The sequence below is a fragment of the Panicum hallii genome, chromosome 2, assembly GCF_002211085.1.
Source record: "Panicum hallii strain FIL2 chromosome 2, PHallii_v3.1, whole genome shotgun sequence".
NCBI classification, from domain to species: domain Eukaryota; kingdom Viridiplantae; phylum Streptophyta; class Magnoliopsida; order Poales; family Poaceae; genus Panicum; species Panicum hallii.
Window position 1 is genome coordinate 15,331,299 of NC_038043.1, and position 24,286 is coordinate 15,355,584.

Here is a 24,286-nt window from a genome sequence, read left to right on the forward strand (position 1 = left end):
CCATTGCCAGCCATCTGGAACAAGGCAAAGACCAGTGGTGAGTGTTTGTGCAGAAAATTTCTAAATCGGGACAAGTTCTAGGGCCTAAAAAAGGGGTCTCGCTCCTAGGGTCACGTCCTACGGCCAGTCTACGGCTCTGATACCACCTGAAGCGTTCCCCCATCAGGGAAGACTTAAAAGTGTTACTCTATCAGTCCCAGGAGGCTGATAACACTTTTATTACATCAGATGGTACATCACCGTACAACTCTTCGCGGTAATGGGCAGTGAAGCGCCACTATCGCGAGGATTACAACTAGAACCCAAACTACCACACTAACTACGAAGAGGGATTCATCAGAGTCTTGCGCCATGCGGAGTTCTAACGGTGACCTCACCCACAGGCAAGACTGGGTGCAGGACGGAACCCTACTCGACGTCTTCGGGGATGTAGTCGGGGTCTTCCACTGTAAAAGTGAGAATGGGGTGAGTACGAACGTACTCAGCAAGTCCAATCACACCCGCGGAGGGGGGTTATAACAGAATTAAATGCACAGGAGATTTCAGGGATAAGGTTATGGTTTGTTTGCGGAAAACTCAGTTATATGCAGGGGTTCGTTTTAAAAGCATATTCAAAATAAGTTTTCCAGTACCAAGGAGCACACGGTGTTGATCCACACGGATCCAAGTTTTAAACTGCTACCGGACTCCCCGTCCGCCGTAGCACGCGGCACAACTGCCGGACACTTTCCAAACAACTCACACCAACCCAACCATTCCCAGAGAGAAACACTAGTTATGTGACCACACCGTAACTTGCCCAATACCGTGGGCACGGCTATTCGAATAGATTTTAACTCTGCAGAGGTGTGCAACTTTACCCACAGGTGGGGTACCACAACACAATCACCTTAGTGACGGTGCAGATCCCAACAAAGCCATTACCCACCTTAGCTAGACCTGTCTAGCCACCACGGGATCTATCAAGGGGTCATTCGACCTATCACCGAGGTTTAACCGGGGCATAAGTCACACAGAGCTTATCCCGTTTCCTTGATCACCCGTTGCTCCCAGCTCTCCTGATGGCTATCAGACTAACTAGTGGGGTTAGGCCAAGCCGTTGCCCATACAACGGTCAAGTGGTTTGCACGACAGGAAGCTAGGTGAGACGACACATCAACTCGGTCCTTAGGGGTGACAAGATGGATATCTCCCTTCCACGCTCAACCACACAGGTACGAGCACACCAACGGCAATTCACACAGAAATGCCATCCATCCCGTCTAACTCACTTTTCAAAACCACATTTTATCCCTTCCCACACGCACACACACTTTCTTTGCAAAACCAGGTGGTCAAGGTATGGTTATCACAAGTAAGGGTGGCTATCCTACCATGTTTTCATCACACAAAACCATGCAATTTTATAAAACAGGCCTCTGGGTTGTGTTTATAAAAACTAGGACAAAAGCATGCATCAAAGGGCGGAATTGAACTTGCCATCGTCAAGTCCTTGCGGGAGGTCCTGATCGAAACACTGTCCTTCGGGTTCGGGGTCGCAGAACTGGTCTTCGGTTGCTTGGTCGCAGTCGGGAACTTCTCCGTTCACTCCGGATCCTACGACGCAAACAAACAGGCATGCAATCAAGCGGGAGAACTAAAAGTTTTTATCGTTGAGCTTGAATCGGAAATAATTTAGTTGCAGAGGTAGGGGTAATATTTTCGGGTGGTTTCTTAATGGCGCGGTGAGAACTATACCAGAAAGGGCGTGGTAAAGTTTCAGGTCAATCGGAGATTGTTTCGCACATAAAATGACGAGGCGAAGGGGTTTCAGGTGCTAGACAAGGGTCTAAGGGCTTATCCGTGATTATCCAAAAAGGGTAGGGGCCTATTTGCAAAATCTAGAATATTCAGGGTACGCTAAAGGATGTCGAGTGTATTTAGGTTTATGTATTAGGGGGTTCAACTAAATTAATAGAAAGAATGAGGTCTCTTTTGCAAAATGGAAGTGCATGAAGGGGTGTTTATGAGTATTAGAGTGAGGGGGGGGGGTTTTCGGTTAATACAGGGAAGGGGAGGGGGTTCTGGGCAAAAAGCCCTTTCTTCCTCCTTCTTCCCCGTGCAGAACAGAGGAGGGGGGGGGGGGAAAGGCTCGGCACCGGCCAAATCCCGGCGGCCGGGGCCCGGGGCGGCTCGGGGCTGAGGGGGAAAAGGGAGAGGGAGGCACGGGGGTCCCATCCCCGGTCTCACCTCGGGCTGGGGTGGCTCGTGGAGGCCTGGCGACGGCAAGCAGTGGGCGGCGGCGGGACGGTGAGCGGCGGCGGCGCTGCGGGCTAGGAGAGAGGGCAGGGGCGGCGGTGGGAGTTGCGGGGAAGGTGGCGGCCGCGCGGGGGCCTATTTATAGGCGGCCGAACGGACGGGTGGGTGGTGGTCGGCGGAGCGGCTCCGGGGCAGCCATTAATGGCGCCCGGAGTTGCAACGCGGCGTGCAGCGGGCGCAGGCAGCGAGGGCGGCGTCGGGCACGTGGGGAGGAGGGGCCGGCGCTGTGCGGTACAGGGGCGGCGCGGGCAGCGAGGCCGAGGCGGCGGTGGCGTGCGGCGCGGCGAGGCCGTGCGGTTGCGTGCGCGCGTGCGCGTGCGCGTGGATCGCGTGCGTGCACGGTCCGGCGGTGCGCGCGCGTACGGCGGCGTGCGCGCGAGGGCAGGGACGCGCGTGGCGAGAGCAGCGCTAGCGGCGGGTGTCACGGCGGCCTGGTGGCGCGCACGGGGCGTGGCCGGGGCAGAGCCGGCGTTCGGTGCTCGGCACGCGGGAGCAGGGAAAGGAGGGAGGAGCAAGAAGGAAGAAAGGAGAAAGAAAAGGGAGGGAAGGAAAAAGGAAAAAAAAGGAAGGGAAGGAAAAAAAAGAAAAAGGGAGAAAGAAAAGGGAAAAAGAAAGGAAGGGAAGGAGAATAAAATGGGGAGAAGGGAGGGAGATTGACGCGTGCCGGCGGGATTCGCGCGCGCGCAGCGCGAGGAGAACAGCGAGGGAAAAGGAAAACGCGTCGGCGCCAATCGCGGCAGCAGCCGCGGCCGGTCGGCCACGCGCGCGCGGCATTCGCGCGAGGGGAGAGAAAAGAAAAGGAGTCGCGTCGGCGCTGATCACGGCAGGCGGCCTCATGTGAGCGATAAGCCACTCGGTGCGGAACGGAACAGCGATCCGGTTAGGGTTAGGGTTTCACGACGGATAAGCCTTTGGTCGGAACACTCTAACGCGTAGATTAGATTTGAAATTTTCAGGGCGTCACAGCATTGGACCATGTACTTCGACGGGTCCCTAGAGCTCGACGGCGGCGGCATCGGAGTTCTGTTTATCTCCCCCAAAGGCGAACAACTCAAGTATGTCCTCCAGATCATATGGGAGGTATCCAAGAACGAAGCCGAGTATAAAGCGCTACATCACGGGCTCCGTTTGGCAATATCACTGGGCATCAAGCGACTTCTTGTATATGGCGATTCACTCCTGGTCGTTCAGTAAGTCAAGAGTGGGACTGCAACAAAGAGACAATAGAAGCGTATGTGCAAGAGGTGCGTAAGATGGAAAACAAGTTTTCCGGTCTGGAGGTTCATCATGTGGTGCGGGAGCACAACGTCGGCGCAGATATCCTGTCCAAGCTAGGGTCTACCCGCGCCCAAGTCCCTGCTGGAGTTTTTGTTCAGAAACTAAGGCAATCGTCCATCAAGGCCTCACCCCAAGTAACCATTGACGCTGACCCTCAGGGGCCGGATCGGGAGGTTATGATGCTGGGAGAGGACTGGAGGGAGACCTATATCGACTTCATCCGGGATCAAAAGCTACCAGCAGGAGTGAATGCAAGAAGTGCAGAGGCAGCTCGTGTCATGCGCAGAAGCAAAGGGTTCGTTCTAGTCGACAACATGCTCTACCGGCGTGGCGCACGATCGGGAGTACTCATGAAGTGCGTCACGGGCGAAGACGGCAACGACATCCTACGGGAGATACAGGAAGGAGTCTGCGGCAACCATGCGGCATCCAGAACTCTGGTCGGGAAAGCATACCGGGCCGGGTTCTGGTGGCCCACCGCAGTCTCGGACGCAGAAGACCTGGTGCGGAGATGCCAGAATTGCCAATTCTTCGGCAAGCAGTCTCACGTCCCAGCCCATAGTCTCATCACCATACCACCATCCTGGCCTTTTGCCTGTTGGAGTCTCAACATGATTGGACCATTTACAACGGCGCCAGGGGGTTTCACTCACGTATTGGTGGCGATCGACAAGTTTACCAAGTGGATCGAGTACAAACCAATAGCCAAGCTCACACCTGACAGGGTCGTCGACTCCATCTCCGACATCCTGCATCGCTTCGGCTTCCCCAACACTATCATCATGGATCTGGGTTCAAACTTCACCGCCAACCAGTTCTGCGAGTTACTGCGAGAATTCATGCATCGAGGTCAAGTATGTCTCTGTTGCACACCCATGGGCCAACGGTCAAGTCGAAAGGGCAAACGGTTTGATCATCGACGGCCTCAAGAAGCGTCTCTACGACGAGCATAGCAAGAAGGGCAAGAAGTGGATCCACGAGTTACCACATGTCGTCTGGGGGCTTCGGACTCAGCCGTCCAAAGCCACAGGGCAAACCCCATTTTTTCTTGTCTATGGCTCGGAGGCCATCCTTCCGGCAGACATCATGTGGAAATCCCCAAGGGTCGAGATGTACAATGAAGGCGAGGCGGACGAGGCATGGCAGCTCGAGCTAGACTCTGTTGAAGAGGCTCGCTGCAATGCTTTAGTCCAGTCAGCCAGATACCTGCAGGGGATTAGAAGATTCCACGACCGCAACATCAAGGAAAGGTCGTTCAACGTCGGCGACACGGTCCTCCGCCATATCCAAGACGAGTCGGGGCTGCATAAGCTCAACTCCAGATGGGAGGGACCGTTCATCATCAAGCAAGTTACAAGACCGGGGTCTTATCGACTACAATACCCCGAAGGCGAAGACGTCCCAAACTCCTGGAATGTACAGAATCTCCGTAAGTTTTATCCGTGAGAAGGCATTATGATTGCTCTTTGTCACTCGCCATGGCAAATTTTCTTTCTGGTTCATATTGGAGGCCACCGGCCACAGAATCAACATTGTAAATTTTTGTTAATTTAATTCAGAGGCAACAGCCACGGTTAAGTTTGATTCAAATCGACTACTTGCCATGAGCATGAATGTCGTTGTGACAATAATCGCGTTCTTTCCAGACAGACTAGATCTGCATGATCGGGTTCAATCTACTTTGTTTGGTAGGCTCACTTGAGGAGCTAAGTTCTTTACACCTAGAGTCGGTGCACTCGGGTAGTATTTGGCTACTTGCTACGCGCATGATAGTCGCCGCGATGATGATCGCTTATCCCGGATGGGTTAGGCTTGCATGATCGAGTTTTATCTAACTTGTTCGTGGAAGTTCCCATGAGGGGCTATTCGACTACTCTCGAAGTGACTGCACTCGAGGTAGTGTCTATTACTTAGTCTATGAACGTGGATAATCATCCAAATGCATCACAAGACGACAATAGTATAGACAAATGATATATTACAATGGGGCACTTGTTTTTACATTTAATGTTGTCCTATTCCAGACTTTCTCTAATTTTTACAGCGATGGGCTACGCCTCTTGGCGGTACTCGCAGAATCTTTCTTCTGAACAATCTGCAGCAACTCCCTCTGCGAGTACCTCCAGCCGAGCTTGGGGCCAAAACAACTTCATGAGGCCTTCATTGCACCTAGTCGCCACCTGTTAATTATGCGCAAAAGTTCACTACAAACTGTACTACAAACTGTACGTGGCATAAGTGCTACACTTGTATTGACTCTAACAAGTTAAGTGCACATAAATGCACATATTGGTATCTCCCATCATTTGTCGCTGGTTGAGCCATCAGTTAAGAGCGCTGATTTTGTCACCATAAAATTTTATAAACCAAATTTAGAAACAAGTTCATGCTGCGGCGTTGATGGATAATATGATTTAATTACAAGTAAAAAATAAAAGTTACCCCTCTTCCTGCTACGGGTGACTAGGCGACGAGGTAACAGTTGTAGAGGTGGCTTCGAGGGAGCCTGGGCTGCTTGAAAAAAGAGAGGTAAGAATAGAGTTTGATGGCAATTGCTTGCTGTGTAAATATAGAAATAATTCTCAAACTGCTTAAATTATGGAAATTGAAAGTTTGGAAACTAATTCAAGTGCACATAAATGCACATATCAATATTCTCTAATAAGCCAACTCTACGATGGCACATATATAATTAACCCATAAAGAAAGCATATTAGATGAAAGCAAGTACCTATTTTCTGCCCATATGGCGTTGCAATCTTTACTTTCTTGTTACTTGCATGTGTGTTAAAGGCGTTTTCAGCCACTCTCATGCCACAAACAAACACAAGTCACATGTGAAGCTGTAGTTTGGCAATAGGCCCAACTATGGGACACATTGTCAATATTCTCTTTCTTATGCACATCATGTGCACATAGAACCCAAGAAACTCTTGACAAACAAACAAAGGTGCTACATGAGGCTAGGGTACACAAGATGTGTTGGGGTGGATTGGGCTTACCCTAAATACGGGTTAGGGTGGGTTGGAATGTATTTATGTTTTGGGGTTCGTATGGATTTAACCCACGGGTTTAGTTCTACAGGTCTAGCTTTTGATGTGAGGCCCACATGTAGGTCTAGCCATAATACTTTGCACAAAGTGGCGGACAACAAATGGGTTATGACCCTGAGTTTTGAGTTTTTAGTTCCAGGGTGCAGCTCTTTGACGCGGCCCCACATATAAGTCTAGTCACAATACTTTGCACAATGTAGCGGCCACTTACACACCAGCAATGTTCCTGCCTACCTGCCCTCCTCCCAAAATTTCACATGACCAGAAAAAGAGAAGATGTGATTGTGTGCTACATGTGATGTGATTGTGTGATGGTGGCTGGGGGTGCGACATCATCAAACCACGGTCTACATACCACTTTGGACCTGATCATAATTCATAACAAAACATACCATTTCAGACCTAATCATAACAAGACAACAATGCAACTTCATGTATCTATGCGATTCCACATTCCCAATTTCATATATCTATAAGAGGATGAGCGAATATAAATAGTTTGGTCATCAATAAACTTACATGGATGTCATCAGATGAGCCATCATCACTCTCAACCTACAAGAACATGTACGTTTGAGCCATAGCTGAGCCAGCAGCTAGATTGAAGGGCCACAAGCGAAAATGGTCTAAAGAGTAAATATGCATTTAATAATAGTGGAAAGTACATACTAATGATAGTACTGTTGGCCGCTGGAGGCCTGGTGCTTTCATATTCATCTGAAATGAGGATAAAACTTTGATACTTCAGCAATCAGTGAGTTAAGCAAAACAGCATAACAGGCCTAAACCAAGCACCAAGGAACAAAGGCAGGCTGTGAGTCATTGTTTTGCAAATCAATGCAGCAAGAGTGGAGCATCTGGTGAGGTGACATGCCAAAGCAACAGCTAGGACCTCCGGAGGCCCACAATATATTCATGAACCACAATACACTACTAGGAGAAGTCAGGACCAAAACCCAGGCTAGCTCACCCTGCCCCACAGGAGGTAGATGGAGAAAAGGCCGCAACCTAAATCAACCAACTGGATGGAGCCTTAGCCTTAATTCAGAAAGCACCCGAGCAGCATGCATTAACACATGGAAAGCGGGCATGGTACCAGCACAAGAAGCCAAGAATGGGCCCCAAGAGGGTGAGATACCGAGATCAAACAACATGAATAGTAATTTCAGTGCCTAATGGTCACACGGGTCACAGTAGTATGACCCAAATGGGTCGACCCATTTGACACTTTTTTTATAAAAAAATGGATCATGTGGGTCGGTTCCAATGGATTGTGGACCGACCCATACCCACCCCTAGAACACAGTGAATTGTTTATACAAGATCTTTTAGAGGATGTGGATTATGCATGGTGAAACAAGATCTTTTATTGGATGTGGATTATGTATGGTGAAAAATACCATGACATCCCAAAAAAACCCAAAACAGTGTTGTCGTAAAAAAATCTGGTTGAGTTTAAGATAATCAATACCTTATTCTATGCTAACAAGGAACACAGCTATAACGTAATCTTACATGCTTATTACAGAGTTCAGCGCTTAAACGTATGTGAACATAGCATGCCCATAACAATATTCTCTAGTAAGCCAACACTAACATGGCACATATATAATTAACCCATAGAGAAAGCGTGTTAGATAAACTCAGCAGGTGAGCAAGTACTTGTTTTCTGCCCATATGGCATTGCAATCTTTCCTTTCTTATCACAAGGTGTCTTAAAGGCCTACTCAGCCACTCTTTTGACACTCAGGCTACAGTGAACAAGCAAGCAAACAAAACACAAGAGTGAGCCATGAAGCTGCATATCAGTGGTTTAATCACAAATAAACTTACATGGTTGTCATCATATGAAGCGTCATATGAGTCATCATCACTCGCAACCTCATCACCGTGAAAAATGTGCTTGCCCATTTTACCAACATCAAAATGAACCTTTCGCTTACTTTTCCCTTAAAAACAGAATGTACATGAGGCCAATAGTTTGGGGGTCAGCAAGATTCAAGGGCCAGTAGCACAAATGGCCTAAAGAGTAAACATGCAACCAATAATTGGGGGACTTACATACCATGGATACTATTGTTGCCGGCCATAGGTCTCTCGGTTTCCTCTTCATCTGAAATGAGGATAAATTTCGTTACTCACAGATGACCCCCACTTCCTCAAGTTGGGGAACAATGATGCAGTGCACAAACAACACAGATACCTCCAAACTGCCCGGCATATTTAACATTTAAAAACAACACGCTAAAAAATGAGACATGCTGCTTCTCCAAATTTTGCAACCTACCTAGGAGAAATAAGTGCCACATATCACTGCAGCATAATGCAAGTATCTGATGACTATTGAACTGGCCAAGCAGCAAGCAGAGAAGGCATCTGGATTCATGGTCAATGCAGAAAGAGTGGAGCACCGGACATACACCCATACAATACTAGTGGAAAATAACAACCAACCACAAACCAAGAACCAATTGAAAATGGCCGGCAAAGCAGCCATGCAATTGCCTAGCACTAGAAAGCAGGCGCTATACCAGCACAACCATCTAGCACCATTCAAACAACCATGTGGATGCAAGACGAGGGGAGCAGATGTGGGAGGCATGTATTACCACATAACTTTTTTGGGGCACTCGAGCCTGGGGCGATGTTTTGCAATTCACACTTGAATGGGCAATCACCCACCTGGCGCGACCCCAACCAGGAGAATGGAAAGTATTGTTTGCAGGCAATGCATTTGACCTTTATAGCTCGGAGGAGGTACTCAAGCTCAGTACAGTGCCTGTAGCCGTAGGTGCTGATATCACCACGGTAGCAGGCGCTACAAATGAGATTGTTACTCCAAAGCTGCAACAAGGGTAGGTTAGCATGAACAGATAAACCAAAATCAAAACAAGCTGCACCCAAATTAATTCAGTCAGAGCTCAGCTCACCAAGAAAATGGGAGGCCGGATAGGAGCCTCGCATTCAGAACACTGAAGGAGACTTGTCTTCAGCATGCACTTCCACCGGGCAGGAGGAGTGGAATATTTGGCAGACGGGCAGTCACGCCGGTGTTCCAGAAACTCGAAGTAAGGAATGTATTTTTTGCAGTCGCATTTGAAGTTCATCTGAGCGAAGATGCGGCTCAGCACATTGGTATCAGCAGGCAGGCAATGGTGGAAGCGGATACATTCACGACAATACATTTGACCGCGGACGCACTGGCACTGCCAGGAAGCACGAGAAAGGGGAAAATAGTAAGAGAAAAAGTTGAGCTAGGGAAAAAAAACAAAACAAAACATCTCACCCACCGTGAACGCTCTGCAATCGTAAGTGCCACGCCGGAGGGGTCGGCGGCAATATGCACAGTTCAGTAGCCCCTTTTTTATCCTGAGCCTAAACACACTCATCTCCTGCGATTGAATCTATCAAATTAAGCGGGGATCGGATGAAGACAACGGCCGCGGGGACTGAGCACGTGGAGTGGAGTGGTTAGGAGAACTAGAGCAAACGACGACGGAGGTGGGGGCGCACTCACCATAGATGAAGACTTCCCCTTGGGTTGGATCCGTGGCTCCGGCGGCGCCGATTCGGATTCTTCCTCCTCCTCGCTTTCTTGGCGCGCCGGCGCCTGGATTTGGGGTTTATTGATCGAGGGTTCGCCGCCGGAGGAGCTGGCTTCCTCATAGGGGCAGGAGGAGGAGGACATGGGGCCGGCGGCGGCTTGGGGAAGGCGAAGACTAGGGCGCGGCGGCGGTGGGTTTCGGGGGCTTTTGCGGTCTTTCGAGGAAAAGAGAGAGACCAGGGTCTTGACCACCGCGTTGTGTACGGTATGGGTCATGACGCGCGCGTGATTGATGAATGCATGGTTCACGGCCTGATGCACTGCGTCCAGCATCTTGTTCTCCCGCTGGGCTTCGGTCAAGGATTGAAGAGCAGGGAAGTCAAACTTCTTTATGACTTCACCGCTCCTCGTGGCACTGAAGGACTTAAGGCATTCCCTCTTGAATTTTTCTATGGCTTGTTGCATCTCTGCCCTCTGGTCCTCTTTGAGCCTGTCCTCTTCGATGGGGATGTACCCATCTTCTTCATTGCTGTTCTTTGTCATCGTGGAGTTTTGTCTCGTCCCACCAAGCGTGCCAAAAGTGTGTTGACGCAAAAAAAACCAACACACGAGACCGGAGAGTCCTGTGACCAGGCTCCGATCGTAACCCTTCGAATCCAAGACGTGCCAGTCAATTTGACCTGTAAATTGACAAGGAAACAGAGCAAATAATCAAATCTGAGAGTTTATCGGCTGGTGTTCCAAATGACTCTCTCAAAGAAGACAATCGGCGATAACTGCTGATAGTACAATCGGTAAGCTACGATCGGCGAGCTCCGCCGATGTAACACACAGTCCAACCGATGTAGGAAAACGACGAATTGGTAAGGGCGACCGATGTGCGAACATGCAGCGATATAAAAGCTACGAATGTGCAACTTAAATAAAGCCACTGAGAGCACTTGAAACAAATCTAAATCAACTTTATGATATTCCAGCTAAGTTACAAGATCTCGTAGCCGATCAAGTATGTTTCAAGGCGGATAGATGTGATAAAAGCTAAAACAACAGGAAGAAACCCTATAATTCTAGCAGATATCGGTAAAAGTGTGAACTAATCTAGATTAAACAACAGCGATGCGCCCGAAGCCAAAACCTAGATGTAATTCGATAACTTTGAATAAATCTAAACGAAGCAATAGCGATGCGCCGATTGACTAAAGCTTAGATCTACTCGATAAACGAAGACTTACCAGTGGATCAATTCGTTCGAATGTGAAGCGTCCTTGATCAATCTTGCAAGAAATCGCAGAAAAAAGGGAAAATAGCGAAGCTGCCAGCGAAGAAAGTAAGATGCGATGAAATTGTAAAGTTTTTTGTATTGGAGGTGTCCCTTCTTTCTTGTCCCCGCAGGGTCACTATTTATAACCCTAAGTGTATAGACTCCTTGTCGATCACGACAAACAGATATCTTGACTCTAAAGAAAGAAACAAATCTACTTAAACAAACTTATCGACTCGTAAAAGAGTCGGACTGGACATAAAACCCTAACTAACAAATATCTTTAGCACAATATGGCTCCATCTGCCATATCGCCAAATCGATGATTGCCCAATCGGCCGAACCTCCAATTGGTCATCGGCCAACCCCCTTTGCACTAAAATCGGTCAGGCTTCCGATAGACCGCCTCGCCGCCCATCTGACTTCAGCCGATTTTCTCTTCTTGCTTCCTCCAATGCCGATCTTGACACATTAAAAAACGGTGTCAACAGTACGGTCATGTAGTCACGCTACAGGTGTACGTCCTGCACATTGGATGTGCGTATGGTCCTACAGTCGCTTGTGGTGGCACTGATCCACGAGTCGGAATGAAAGTCAAACGGTTGCTTCGGAACGATCGTTGGATGTTCCAAGCGTGTGAGTTAGGTTTACCCTTGCAAGGTTTGAAATTCGATTCAGAATCGTCCGTTTCTCGCGGAGATTGAGATTGCTTGATCCCTTTGCCACATAGAGTAATAAGAGTAACCTTATGATGATCACAGATAATGTTTGCCATCGGCTCCCGGTAATTCGGCTCTTCGTCAAGAAGGAGGTGCTTGAGACTCTGCCTTGCTTAATCGGAAGAGTTGCGTTATCATCATCGCTATCGTCACTGCTGTAGCCAATACTATTATCGGTGTCTTCGTCGTCCCCTGACGACCCGCTATGAAGGGAGCCTCCTGCTGGTGGACAAGTCGAGTTTATAAAGGCAGGGATGGGGTGCGGATCGGCACCATGGTGATTTCGAAGAAGTTAGATGCAGGGTGGTCACATCCCGTGGAAGTGGAAGTAGCATGCGAGTATGGATCTTGGAAGTCAAAGAGGCGATGGAGAGAGAAGAGATGGTTTCGGAATTATCATTGCCGAAACCCGGGGGGCATGTGTTATCGCCATAATTTAGCCAGGCCAGACGGTGGGCCGCGAGCAAGATGGGCTCAGGAGATAATTATAATAGGCTTGTGAATCGGCTCTTGCGCAGATGGATAAGGCCAAACCGGCCATGTATCTAGAATAGGTTTTGAGTTTAAATTAGTTAAGAAGAGATAGCTAGGGTTTGAGTCATGATCAGTTAGGATTAGTTAAGAAAGGCAAGTCTCCGGACTATAAATATGTATCTTGGGATACGAAATAAACAACAACATCAACTGTTCAACAATAACTGCTGGCGTATCGCCACCCCTATTCTAGGGTTTCCCTCAGGTAAGTGCTGCACCGCCCCGATCACGTTCCGCGTGATCGGGGCAGCAAGGTTCTTCCTTTACCTTGGTATTACTCGTACTGAAGCGTTTTTGATGGCGAGTAGTACTAGTTATCTTAGCGTCTACAGGGATGCATCGGCTGTTTCATACTGTTTCTATGCTTTGCCCATCACCTGTAAACATTTAGTTGTCCTCGTGTCCGATATCGGGCGTGGGGGCAGCGCCTTGCTCTGTTTCAGTTTGTAGATCTAATCTGTTAGGGTTAGTCTCTGCTTGTCAGAGATTTAGTTTAATATATGCATGGTTAGGCCCTTCAAACGGGTTGAATGTTCCGGTGGTACATTGGATGCTTAGTAGTAATCTAGATAGGGATGTTTCCGGGGATCGGCTTTTAGCTGGTCTTTAGGCCTTTGTTTAGGTTATTGTTCTGTTATCTTTTGTATTTGTTAGGCTTAACTACACGTAGGATGTTCCGGTTGTGCAGTGAGAACTTAACCTTCGTAGATCTGATTTAGCTAATCGTTACGGAGCAAGTTCATATCTTCATCGGATACATGCTTTCCTGTTTGTTTCCTAGATCCGATCTGCAATCGGCTCCTTACAGCCGATATTGGCCCGATGACCAATCATCGGACCGATGCGAATACTTACGCCTGACGTTATAATACAATCGGCTACCCGCAGCTGATATCAGCCCGATGCCGATCATCGGACCGACGTGCGTTTCTCAAGTACTTAGATCCTGCATGTTATCAGGGACACAATCGGCTCTCTACAGCCGATATCGGGGTCACCCGATGAGCCGATCACGGCTCGGATTAATGTTTGAACGTGTCTGTGCATGCAGGAAAGCTAACCAAATCACATCTACACTTTCCTGATCAGGTATAGGTCAGGTGGCATGCCTAGCAACCCGGATGCGAGGACGTGTGCCAGACATCGGGCCGTTGACTCGAGGGACCGGGGCCCACCAGCAGCTCCGGAAGCCTCCCGGCTCCTCGTGTTGCCTGTCACTGCTCACTGGCGACAACAGTCGCAGTATCTGGTAGCGGTGGTTAAGCGTTTGAAAGTACTAGCCACATGCTGTGAAATATGGTAAGCGGTAAGCCTAGTAACCGATCGGCCCGAGGAGTGGACATACCCCCCCTCGTAATTTGGTTTTTCGCACACGCACCAACGTGGGGGAGTACGTTCCGCACAGCGGACAGGAGTATGGTTCAACAGTCGCGCTGTTGAGGGTACGTCCTGCACATTGGATATGTGTATGGTCCTACAGTTGCTTGTGGTGGCACTGATCCACCAGTCGGAATGAAAGGCAAACGGTTGCTTCGGAACGATCTTCCGATGTTCCAAGCGTGTGAGTTAGGTTTACCCTTACAAGGTTGAAATTCGATTCAGAATCGTCCGTTTCTCGCGGAGGGTGAGACTGCTTGATCCCTTTGCCACATAGAGTAACAAGAGTAACCATATGATGAGTAATGCTGATGTTGTTTTAAAAAGTTCTACCATGCTTGAGTAGTTATAGTTGCTTACCTAGATTGGATAATCAACTAGAATCTGTCAGCAAAAAACTTGAAAATTAAGGATCTAATCTTTGTTGCTTTTCAGCAAAAGCTAAACCCAAAACCGTTGCAAAGCCTTCATAGTCTAGCTATATGGCTAAGTATACCATTGAATGGGTAAGTCTTGCTGAGTTTTAGAATACTCAGCCTTGCAATTTGACTATATTTCAGGTAATCCCCTTGAGGACTCTGCTCCGCCTGTGCCCTGGCCCTATGCTCTTCCCGATGGTTGGTCTGTGGAATGGGATCCGTCCCCGGCCAACACAGGTTCCTCCGAGCGATGTTGGGCTTGGGCTTAGCTTGACATCCTTTCCGCGACGTATGATAGTGTCGCATTTTATTTTTCTGCTGCGGATACTCTAACTTTGAACGGTTTTGTATAAATTCGTACTAGTTAGGTCTCGCTACTATATATTTGGAACTAATGTAATATTATGTATGTGGTGTAAAATTGTCGGCGATTGTATCTCTGGAACTCGCCTTCGTGCGAGGTACCTTGTTTCGATCCGGAGTTAGGTGGTTTCATCGGGACTTTACCCGACGGACCACAGGGTTACACCGTTTGAAATACGGTTGAGTCTTTGCTACCTTCCGAGAAAGGATCAGCGCACTTGAGCCGGTGTAATTCAGGTTGGTTCTGCCACATGGAGTTTCTTGTCCAAACTTTTTTGAGGATTCTACGTGGACATATGTTACCCCTCCACCAATTATCTTGAATTTCTGAGGCTATCTGTGCATCATTAATTTATTTTTGCACTAAATCATCAAAAATGCAATTAAATTTATAAAATATTCCAGTGTTGGTCGAAAATTACGAATAACTTACCTCGGCTCATAAACGTGATATAGCAAGGTGACTGTCAGACCCGGGGCCACCGGGCTGGGCACGTTATGTAGTCTAAGAGATTAAGCCCGTCTTATCTCTTATTCATTTTGTTTATCTCTTGTTTATCCCGTTTAAATAGGAGATAGAGCTAACCAACACGGAGAGGATCTACTCGAGATCAGTTCGGGTGTGATCCCTCGGTGGGGGTTGGTTAGCATCTTTATAACTCTGACCTCTTGGATATATAAGGGAGGTCAGGGACCCCCCTAAAAACAGAAGATCATTAGGTCAGTCTACACCAAAGAGAATACAAACCACCATACAGGACGTAGGGTGTTACGCTCCGCGCGGCCCGAACCTGTCTAAAGTCTTGTGTTCTTTGCACCTTCGAGTTCCTGATCTCCGCGTCCCTTCACCCAAAACTTACCACCTTGGGTATATCCCTCGGTGGGCAGCCGGTTAAACACCGACAGCTGGCGCGCCAGGTAGGGGAGCGCGTCGAAGATCCGCCGGCGAGCTCGATGGCATCTTTCAATTTCATCAGGTCAGTTCCCTCTCAGGGTACGACGTTTGTTTTTGGCTTATGGGTTTGCATCGCAGATGGTGCGGGCAACTTTCGGTGATTCCTCGTCGACATGACGCCGAAAACCATCGCTGCGTATCCTCGCAGCGGCCTCGACAAGTTCGTCGACGAGCTCGACAACTTGCCGCTCCATGCTTCCGCGGCACAGGTCGAGATGGAATCTGTTCCAAGCTCGACTTCTTCTGGTGTCGTGACAACTTCCCCTGGTTTGGACTTGTTCCAATCTAGGGATTCGCATGGTCGGACTCAACCCGGCTTGTGCGAACCGGCCACTGATCTTCAGGAGGCCAACGCGTCTGGATCCCTCTCCATGTTAGAGAAGGATCTGGACCTGCTGCTCCGGGACGGAAATCCTGAAGCCACCGCGTGTCGGGAGGCTTCGGGTTGTTCTGGCCCCGGTGATTTGGTGATCACCTCCTCGCCGAAGGGGCACATTGTGAATTGGAGGGGCATGATGCTCTCCAATCTACTCGAAGCAGAGAGCCGGCTTGTGGCTCACCTCGAGCCATTGCCCTTCCAAGAGGGCAGGCCATTGGCCACCGCGGCGGAGGGGTCGACAGAGCTAGTCAACTAAAGTTCTCATGAGCTTTCCTCCCGCCAGGTGCTGATGGCCGAAGAAGGCGAGGACGGTGGGGATCTTCCCATCGACAACTTTGACGTGATCTCCGAAGATGAAATCACGGCCAACGCCGGTAACGAGAATGACGCTGATCGCGAGGCGCGGAGGGCCAGGAACAGGGCCCGTACAATCCGGCGGAGGAGAGCTAACGAGCGAAGGCGATCTATGCATCGCGAGCTCGACCCCGAGTTTGCTGCTGTAAGCGAGCGGGGCTTCAGGACTCCGGTGGCCAACATCGCCAGGGTCACGGCCATCCTCGAGCGTAGCCACGACCCGGAGGTACGTCAAGCACTCCTCTATGCGCAGAGGGCTTGGATCCAGCTGGATCAACATAATCCGGCGTCCATCATCCGGGAAGAGCGCGTGGACGAGAGCCGGAGCCAGGCCTGCAGTCGAACGGCTGGCGGTCGTCCTCAACACCAGATCAGCAACGACAACGCACGTGGGAGCCAGGCCCCTGGCGGGAGGCAACAGCCGCCGCAAGGGGGTCATCCGCGACAGGCCAGTCGCCGACCTCCTCTGGAGGACCTGCGCCAGCACATCAATGACGGTCGCGACGCGCGCACCGTGATCTCCTCCAGGCGCAAGACCCACGAAGAAGTCGAGGCTGAAGGTACTGATTGTAGCGATCGATTTCCTGCTTTCTCTGCTCGTTTCAGCAGCTACAAGTACCCAGAGGGCTTCAAGCCGATCGGCATCACCAAGTACGACGGCAAGCAGGCTCCCCAGCAGTGGCTCCGCTGCTACTCCACGGCCATTGAGGTCGCGGGGGCTCGAATATCACCAAAGTTGTCTACTTCCCGATGGCTTTGGACCCTGCGCCGCTCACTTGGCTGGAGAGCCTCGGCAGCAACTCCATCGATTCCTGGGAACGACTTAAGAAGGTCTTCATCAACAATTTCCAGGGAGCGATAACCCGTGCAGGTACTCGACACGATCTTGCCCAGTGCAAGCAAGAGCGTAACGAGCTTCTACGGTCCTACACGCGTCGCTTCTTTCGACGTCCGCGCCACCATCGCGAACATCTCGGGGGAGGACATCATCGACTGTTTCTACAACGGCATCACCGACCCGAGCATATACAGAGATTTCGGGCGGAACAGGCCGAAAACTATTGCGGGCCTTCGTGATATGATGCACGATTGGTCCGAGCAGGAGGAGAAGATGCGGGAGCGGTTCCCGCGGCGCACGATAGCAATCTGCGGCGCCCAAACGACAACCGCAGTGACAAAGGCCAGCGGGACTTTTCCGGGCCACCCCGAAAACGAAAGCCAGATGATGTCAGCGCGGCTATCGATCGTCCTTCGCGGGGCAAGAAGTCGACAACTCAGGAGGAGTTCGAGAAGCTCCTGCAGAAGAAGTGCTCGTGGCATCCGGGCGCCAATCACGCTGCCATCGACTGCTACCACCTTCGGAGGACGTTCAGCAACTCCGGTGGCGGCAAGAAGAACAAGAAGCCTGCAGACAAAGAACCCGAGGACGATGATCAGGAGGATCACGGGCGCAACCTGAAGTTTCAAGATGCGTCGAAGGTGGTCAACGTCATCTTCGAGGGGGACGAGGATTTCTGTTCCAGGCGGGATCAGAAGCTGCTCCTCCGAGAGATTTTGTCCATCGAGCCGGTGGTACCACGGCCACTCCGTTGGTCGGAGGTCCCCATCTCGTTCTCTCGTGATGACCAGTGGACGAGCTTTTCCGAGCCCGGTAAGTTTCCCTTGGTTCTGGATCCTGTGGTGGCGGAGGTCAAGCTTACCAAGGTCTTGATCGATGGCGAGAGCGGGCTCAATCTCATCTTCGTCAGCACTTTGAAGAAGATGGGTCTGGATTTTTAGGATATGCTGGTTCCCTGCAAGTCCCCCTTCTACGGCATCGTCCCAGGTAATGCGGCACACCCGCTCGGTACGGTGGTCCTCCCAGTCACCTTCGGCACGCGGGAGAATTATCGTACTGAATTCATCAAGTTCGAAGTGGCTACTTTTGACTCTTCTTACCATGCAATACTGGGTCGACCGGCACTTGCCAAGTTCATGGCAGTGCCGCATTATGTCTATCTGCTTCTTAAGATGCCAGGACTCGGTGGAGTGCTCACCCTCCGCGGCGACTTGAAGAAGTCGTACGACTGCAATCAGGAGGCGATCCAGTACGCTTCGACTACTCGCGTGCCAGATGCTTCGGGAGAAGTACTCGCGGCCGCGCAGCAGCTCTCCCAGACCGGGCTGGAGATTCCTTCCAAGAAGGCCAACAAGTCGAGCATCCAGTCGACCGATGATGTGGCCCTCAAGACGATCCAGCTCCAGGAGGGAGATTCATCCAAGACCACCATCATCGGTGCGGGCTTGGGTGATAAATAGGAACTCGCGCTCGTCAGCTTTCTTCGGGCTAACCGAGACATATTCGCATGGAAACAAGCGGATATGCCAGGGGTGCCCAGGGAGTTGATCGAGCATGCTTTGAATGTACACCCAAAGGCTACGCCTAAGAAGCAGCGCCTACGGAGGTTTGCCCACGACAAGCGTGAGGCCATTAAACGGGAGATCGCTAAACTTCTCGCGGCTGGATTTATCAAAGAAGTAATCCATCAGAGTGGGTAGCGAATCCCGTTATTGTAAAGAAAAAGAACAATGAATGGAGAATGTGTGTCGACTATACCGATCTCAACAAGCATTGCCCAAAAGATCATTTTGGGCTGCCGCGCATTGACCAAGTCGTCGATTCGATGGCCGGATGTGTCCTTCTTTGTTTTCTTGATTGTTACTCAGGGTATCATCAGATTGCGCTCAAGGAGGAGGACCAAATCAAGACTGCATTCATCACCCCGTATGGGACCTACGCCTACAAAATAATGTCCTTCGGGTTGAAGAATGCAGAAGCGACATATCAGCGTGCGATCCAGATGTGTTTCGCGGATCAGCTGCATCGGAATGTCGAGGCCTATGTGGATGATGTGGTCATCAAGGCCAGGGATTCCGATAACCTGATCGCGGATTTGGAGGAAACATTCAGCAGTCTGCGCAGATTCCGGTGGAAACTCAATCCCACCAAGTGCGTCTTTGGCGTACCTTCAGGGAAATTGCTCGGGTTCATCATCAGCAACCGGGGCATTGAAGCTAACCCTGTGAAGATCACGGCCATCACTGATATGGAGGCTCCGGCCACAATCAAAGATGTGCAAAAGTTAACAGGTTGTATGGCGGCTCTGAACAGGTTCATCTCCCGGCTCGGGGAGAGAGGACTACCCTTCTTTAAGCTCCTGAAACGCCAGGATAAGTTTCAATGGACAGAGGAGGCTGAGCAGGCTTTGCAAGATCTGAAACATCATCTGCAGTCACCTCCAATCCTCACAGCACCGTTGCCAGGGGAGGATCTACTACTTTACATTGCGGCAACAACTCATGTCATCAGTAGTGCTATTGTAGTCGAGCGAGGCGAAGAAGGCCATGCATTTGGAGTGCAGAGGCCTGTCTACTTCGTCAGTGAGGTCCTCTCCGAATCCAAGGTACGGTATCCCGCTGTTCAAAAGCTTTTGTATGCTATCTTAATCACATCAAGAAAGCTGCGCCATTACTTCGACGAGTACAAGATCACTGTGATCACGGACTTCCCGCTGGCGGATATTCTTCATAATCAAGATGCCACGGGGCGCATATCCAAGTGGGCAGTGGAACTGGGGGCTTTGTCAATAGACTTCAAGCCACGCACTGCAATCAAGTCACAGGCTCTAGTCGACTTCATGGCTGAATGGAGGGAGAATCAAGTCCCAACTCCAGTGGACAAGCCAGAGCACTGGACCATGTATTTCGATGGGTCCCTCAAGCTCGACGGCGGCGGTGCTGGGGTTCTGCTTATTTCTCCACGAGGTGAGCAGTTGAAATACGTCCTTCAGATCCTGTGGGCGGTATCCAACAATGAAGCCGAGTATGAAGCTTTGCTTCACGGGCTTCGTTTGGCAATATCACTAGGGATCAAGCGACTACTTGTATATGGCGACTCTCTTCTTGTTGTTCAGCAGGTCAACAAGGAATGGGACTGCAACAAGGAGACAATGGATGCTTATGTGCAGGAAGTGCGCAAGTTGGAAAGCAAATTCTCCGGCCTGGAGGTTCATCATGTATTGCGGGAGCACAACGTGGCGCAGACACCCTGTCTAAACTGGGGTCCACGCGCGCCCAGGTCCCGCTGGGAGTCTTCGTCCAGGAGCTCAACCAGCCATTCATCAAGTCTTCTCCGCAGGTAGCCATCGACGCGGGTCCCCAACAACCCGATCGAGAGGTTATGGTGCTGGAGGAAGACTGGCGAGGGGCTTTTATCAACTTCATACGAGATCAACGGTTGCTAGCGGGAATCGACGCCAGGAGCGCTGACGCAGCTCGCATCTTGCGAAGAAGCAAAGGTTTCGTCCTGGTCGACGGCAAGCTCTATCGGCGAGGCGCCCGGTCAGGGGTTCTCATGAAGTGCGTTACAAAGGAAGATGGTTACGCCATACTGCGGGAGATCCACGACGGCGTCTGCGGCAACCATGCGGCTTCAAGAACGCTGGTGGGGAAAGCCTACAGAGCCGGCTTCTGGTGGCCCACCGCGGTGACCGATGCGGAGGATCTCGTGCGCAGGTGCCAAAACTGTCAATTCTTCGGCAAACAGACGCATGTTCCAGCTCACAGCCTCATCACCATACCGCCATCCTGGCCTTTCGCCTGTCGGAGTCTTGACATGATCGGGCCCTTCACGACGGCACCAGGCGGTTTCACCCATGTTCTGGTGGCTATCGACAAGTTTACTAAGTGGATCGAGTACAAGCCGATAGCCAAGCTCACACCAGATCGGGTCGTCAACTTCATCTCAGATATTCTGCATCATTTTGGCTTCCTCAACTCCATCATCACGGACTTGGGGTCAAACTTCACGGCGAACCAGTTCTGGGAGTTCTGCGAGAATGCTTGCATTGAAGTCAAATATGTCTCGGTTGCACACCCCAGGGCTAACGGACAAGTCGAACGGGCGAACGGCTTGATCATTGACGGCCTCAAGAAGAGACTTTATGATGAGAATAGCAAGAAGGGAGGCAAATGGGTGCATGAGCTACCACATGTCATCTGGGCTTCGGACTCAGCCGTCCAAAGCCACAGGACAAACGCCTTTCTTCCTCGTGTATGGATCCGATGCTATCCTACCAGTCGATATCATGTGGAGGTCTCCAAGGGTCGAAATGTACAATGAAGGCGAGGCGGACGAGGTGCGGCAGCTAGAGCTCGATTTCGCGGAGGAAGCTCGCTGTACCGCCCTTGTTCAGTCAGCCCGGTACCTGCAGGGGATCCGGCGATACCATGATCGCAACGTCAGGGAGCGGTCATTCAGCGTCGGCGATTTGGTCTTGCGTCGTATTCAGGACGAGTCTGGCCTACACAAGCTCAATTCAAGGTGGGAAGGCCCGTTCGTCGTCAAGCAGGTCACAGGCCAGGGTCTTATCAACTACAACTCCCGAGGGTCGCGAGGTCCCCGAACTCCTGGAACGTTCAGAACCTGCGCAGTTCTACCCTTAAGTCGAGGCCCGGTGATCGCTAATTCCACGGGGCTCAGAAGATTTTCTTTCCCCGAATCAATTTGTTGGCCGTGAGCCACATAACTCGGGTTGTACATGCCTTCTTACTTCCACGATGGCAGTTGTCACATGCAAACATATATACATACAAATCGACTTCTTGTCGCGCATGACGCGGGGGCCACGGCCACGGTCATCTCCTTTCAACTTCCGTTTCTGACAGAGCCCTCGGCTCTGGCTAACACCTCGGCATATCGAGTTCCGCCGCGACCTTCGATGGTCGCACGCGACAGCAGTCGCACTTTTTCCAACACAGTCGATCCGTTCGACTGGCCTACACCTAGTACGTTGGAACGGCTCGCATAAAGAGCCACATCGACTACATTCTGAGTGGCTGCACTCAGACAGTCTTGTTTTTTGCCAAAAAAGAATGGCAAGCTCGCGGCGCTGCCCGCACATGCTCCTTGCAAGCTTGATCCGTCCGTCCGGGTCTTACCTAGCTTACGGAGCACGCCCACAAAAGGAGCGCTCTTCGACTACACTCCAAGGCATCGGGGTGGTCCCTTTTTTTCTCTATGCACGGCAACCCCGCGACGATGCTCGCGTTCTTTCCTAACAAGTCTAGACCCGCTCGATCGAGTTGTGGCTACTCTGTTAGACGAGTTCTAGCTACCCTTCGGGTCGTTGCACCCAGGGACGCGTCTACTACTTGAGTCTCGTAAGCCTGGATCGCACTTCAGCCGAGACACGCAAACAAAGTAGAAATGACGAGGGAAGCATTTCAATAAGAGAATAATTAAGTGTTTCATATACCCTAATCCTGCAGTACATTGTGTACAATTTGTTCTGCTACAGGTTGGGCCTCTTGCAAGTACTCTTCGAACCACTCGTCTGTGCAGTCTGCCACCATCCCTTGTGCAAAGATGCTCAGCTGCGCGTTCGGCACGAAGGACTTTACATAGGTGAGGGCATTGCTCACGCACGCAATTGGAGCTTCTGATAAGAACTTGAGCATCTTCTTCGGGGCTTCGCGGAGTCGCTCCAGCAGGGGCCGCGGGCTTGCATCACCTTCTTCTGGCGGATCTACCATGTCCACCAGCTCCTGGGCGGCCCCCGGAGGTCCTCCAGCTCCTTGCGCTGCTGCTCGTCTTCTCGCCCAGCGCTTTGACTTGCTGAAGGCAGTCGACGAACTGACGTTCAGTATCGCCGATCACCTTCTGCAGCCTTTCGACATCATCTGTACGTCGATACAGCATATTCTTCACGTCAGTAAGCAACTCCTCTTTGTGTTTTGTTATTTTCCTAAGCTCTGTGATAAGGGGTACTTCATCATCTAATGGGGAGTTACTGAGGAAAAGTACTCGAGGGGAGCGAGGGCCTACCTTGGTGCGCCTTCTTCTCTGCCTTGAGCTGCTCCTGGTACTTTGCTCGTTGCTCCTTGAGCTGCTGCTGGAGCTCAGAGTTGGCCTTCTCGAGGTTCTTCAGATCATTCTTGAGCAGCCAGGTCTCTCGAGTTCTCTCGTGCTTCAGCATGTCCAGCTCTCGCTGCAGATAGCAATTCTTGGTAATCTCCTCAGAGACGCGCTTGTCCAGGGCAGCCAGTTCTCGCGCGTCACTCACGACCGCGCGGAGTTTCTCCGACTTCTTCTGGGATTTGGTGATTACATGCTGCACAAAAGGCAGAGATTGAGTCACAAACAACTCACCAATGTGCACATCTGGAACATTACCCGAACACTACCATGGAGAAGTTGTATAACTCCTTAAAGGTGCTCTTGAAGGTCTTCAGATTCTCGGCCAACAGCAGAAGGTCGTCCACCAGGTCCGTGGTGATGACGTTCTGGTGCCCCGGCCCGGCCCTCAGCAGTTCACGGGGATTCCCCGAGGACCCGGCGGCATCCCCCGACGGCGGCAGCTGGACACCTGCAAGCACACAACGTGGTCAACACATTATGCCCAGACCCCGGCAACCAGCCGCGGGCGGGTAAGTGCGTACCTGTGCCATTAGTACGAGCGGCATCAGGGATCTCGACTTGTTCCCGCCACTGGGTCCGGCTCCCTCTTGTCGGGGCTCGGGAGGCGGCAAGTCGGGGAGCGCCGCATCCGCTTCAGGGGCCACCTCTGCGGGTACCGGCCCCTCAGGCGCCGAGGGTCGGGGGCTGCAGCAGCCGAGGCAGGCGCCGCAGTCGTGCCTGGTTCCAGCTGGAGTTGCACCACGCTTGCAGCCCTGGCGATGTCGACAACATCGTTATCCAAGTGGGCACGAGCA

The 24,286-nt window shown here is 50.9% G+C and overlaps 2 protein-coding genes across 5 annotated transcripts in view; both read right to left on the reverse strand.

Annotated features, from left to right (window-relative positions):
• The window catches only part of LOC112882273, an 88,029-nt gene that overhangs the window by 44,480 nt on the left and 19,263 nt on the right, over positions 1-24,286 (reverse strand). The window lies entirely within an intron of this gene.
• LOC112882274 lies at positions 5,905-10,405 on the reverse strand. Of its 4 annotated transcripts, none has more exons than XM_025947287.1 (8): positions 10,147-10,405; positions 9,560-10,021; positions 9,239-9,473; positions 8,695-8,742; positions 8,463-8,578; positions 8,375-8,380; positions 6,308-6,395; positions 5,905-6,087 (listed from the first exon to the last, which is right to left on the reverse strand). In XM_025947287.1, exons 2-8 carry the CDS (start codon positions 9,812-9,814, stop codon positions 5,936-5,938), a joined length of 900 nt encoding a protein of 299 aa, XP_025803072.1. In that variant the 5' UTR covers positions 9,815-10,021; positions 10,147-10,405; the 3' UTR covers positions 5,905-5,935. The 4 variants fall into 4 exon arrangements, 3 of the variants coding, with proteins under 3 accessions (XP_025803072.1, XP_025803073.1, XP_025803074.1); XM_025947288.1 differs by having other exon boundaries at positions 9,560-10,033; XR_003226635.1 differs by lacking the exons at positions 5,905-6,087; positions 6,308-6,395 and adding exons at positions 6,408-7,184; positions 7,299-7,346 and having other exon boundaries at positions 8,292-8,380.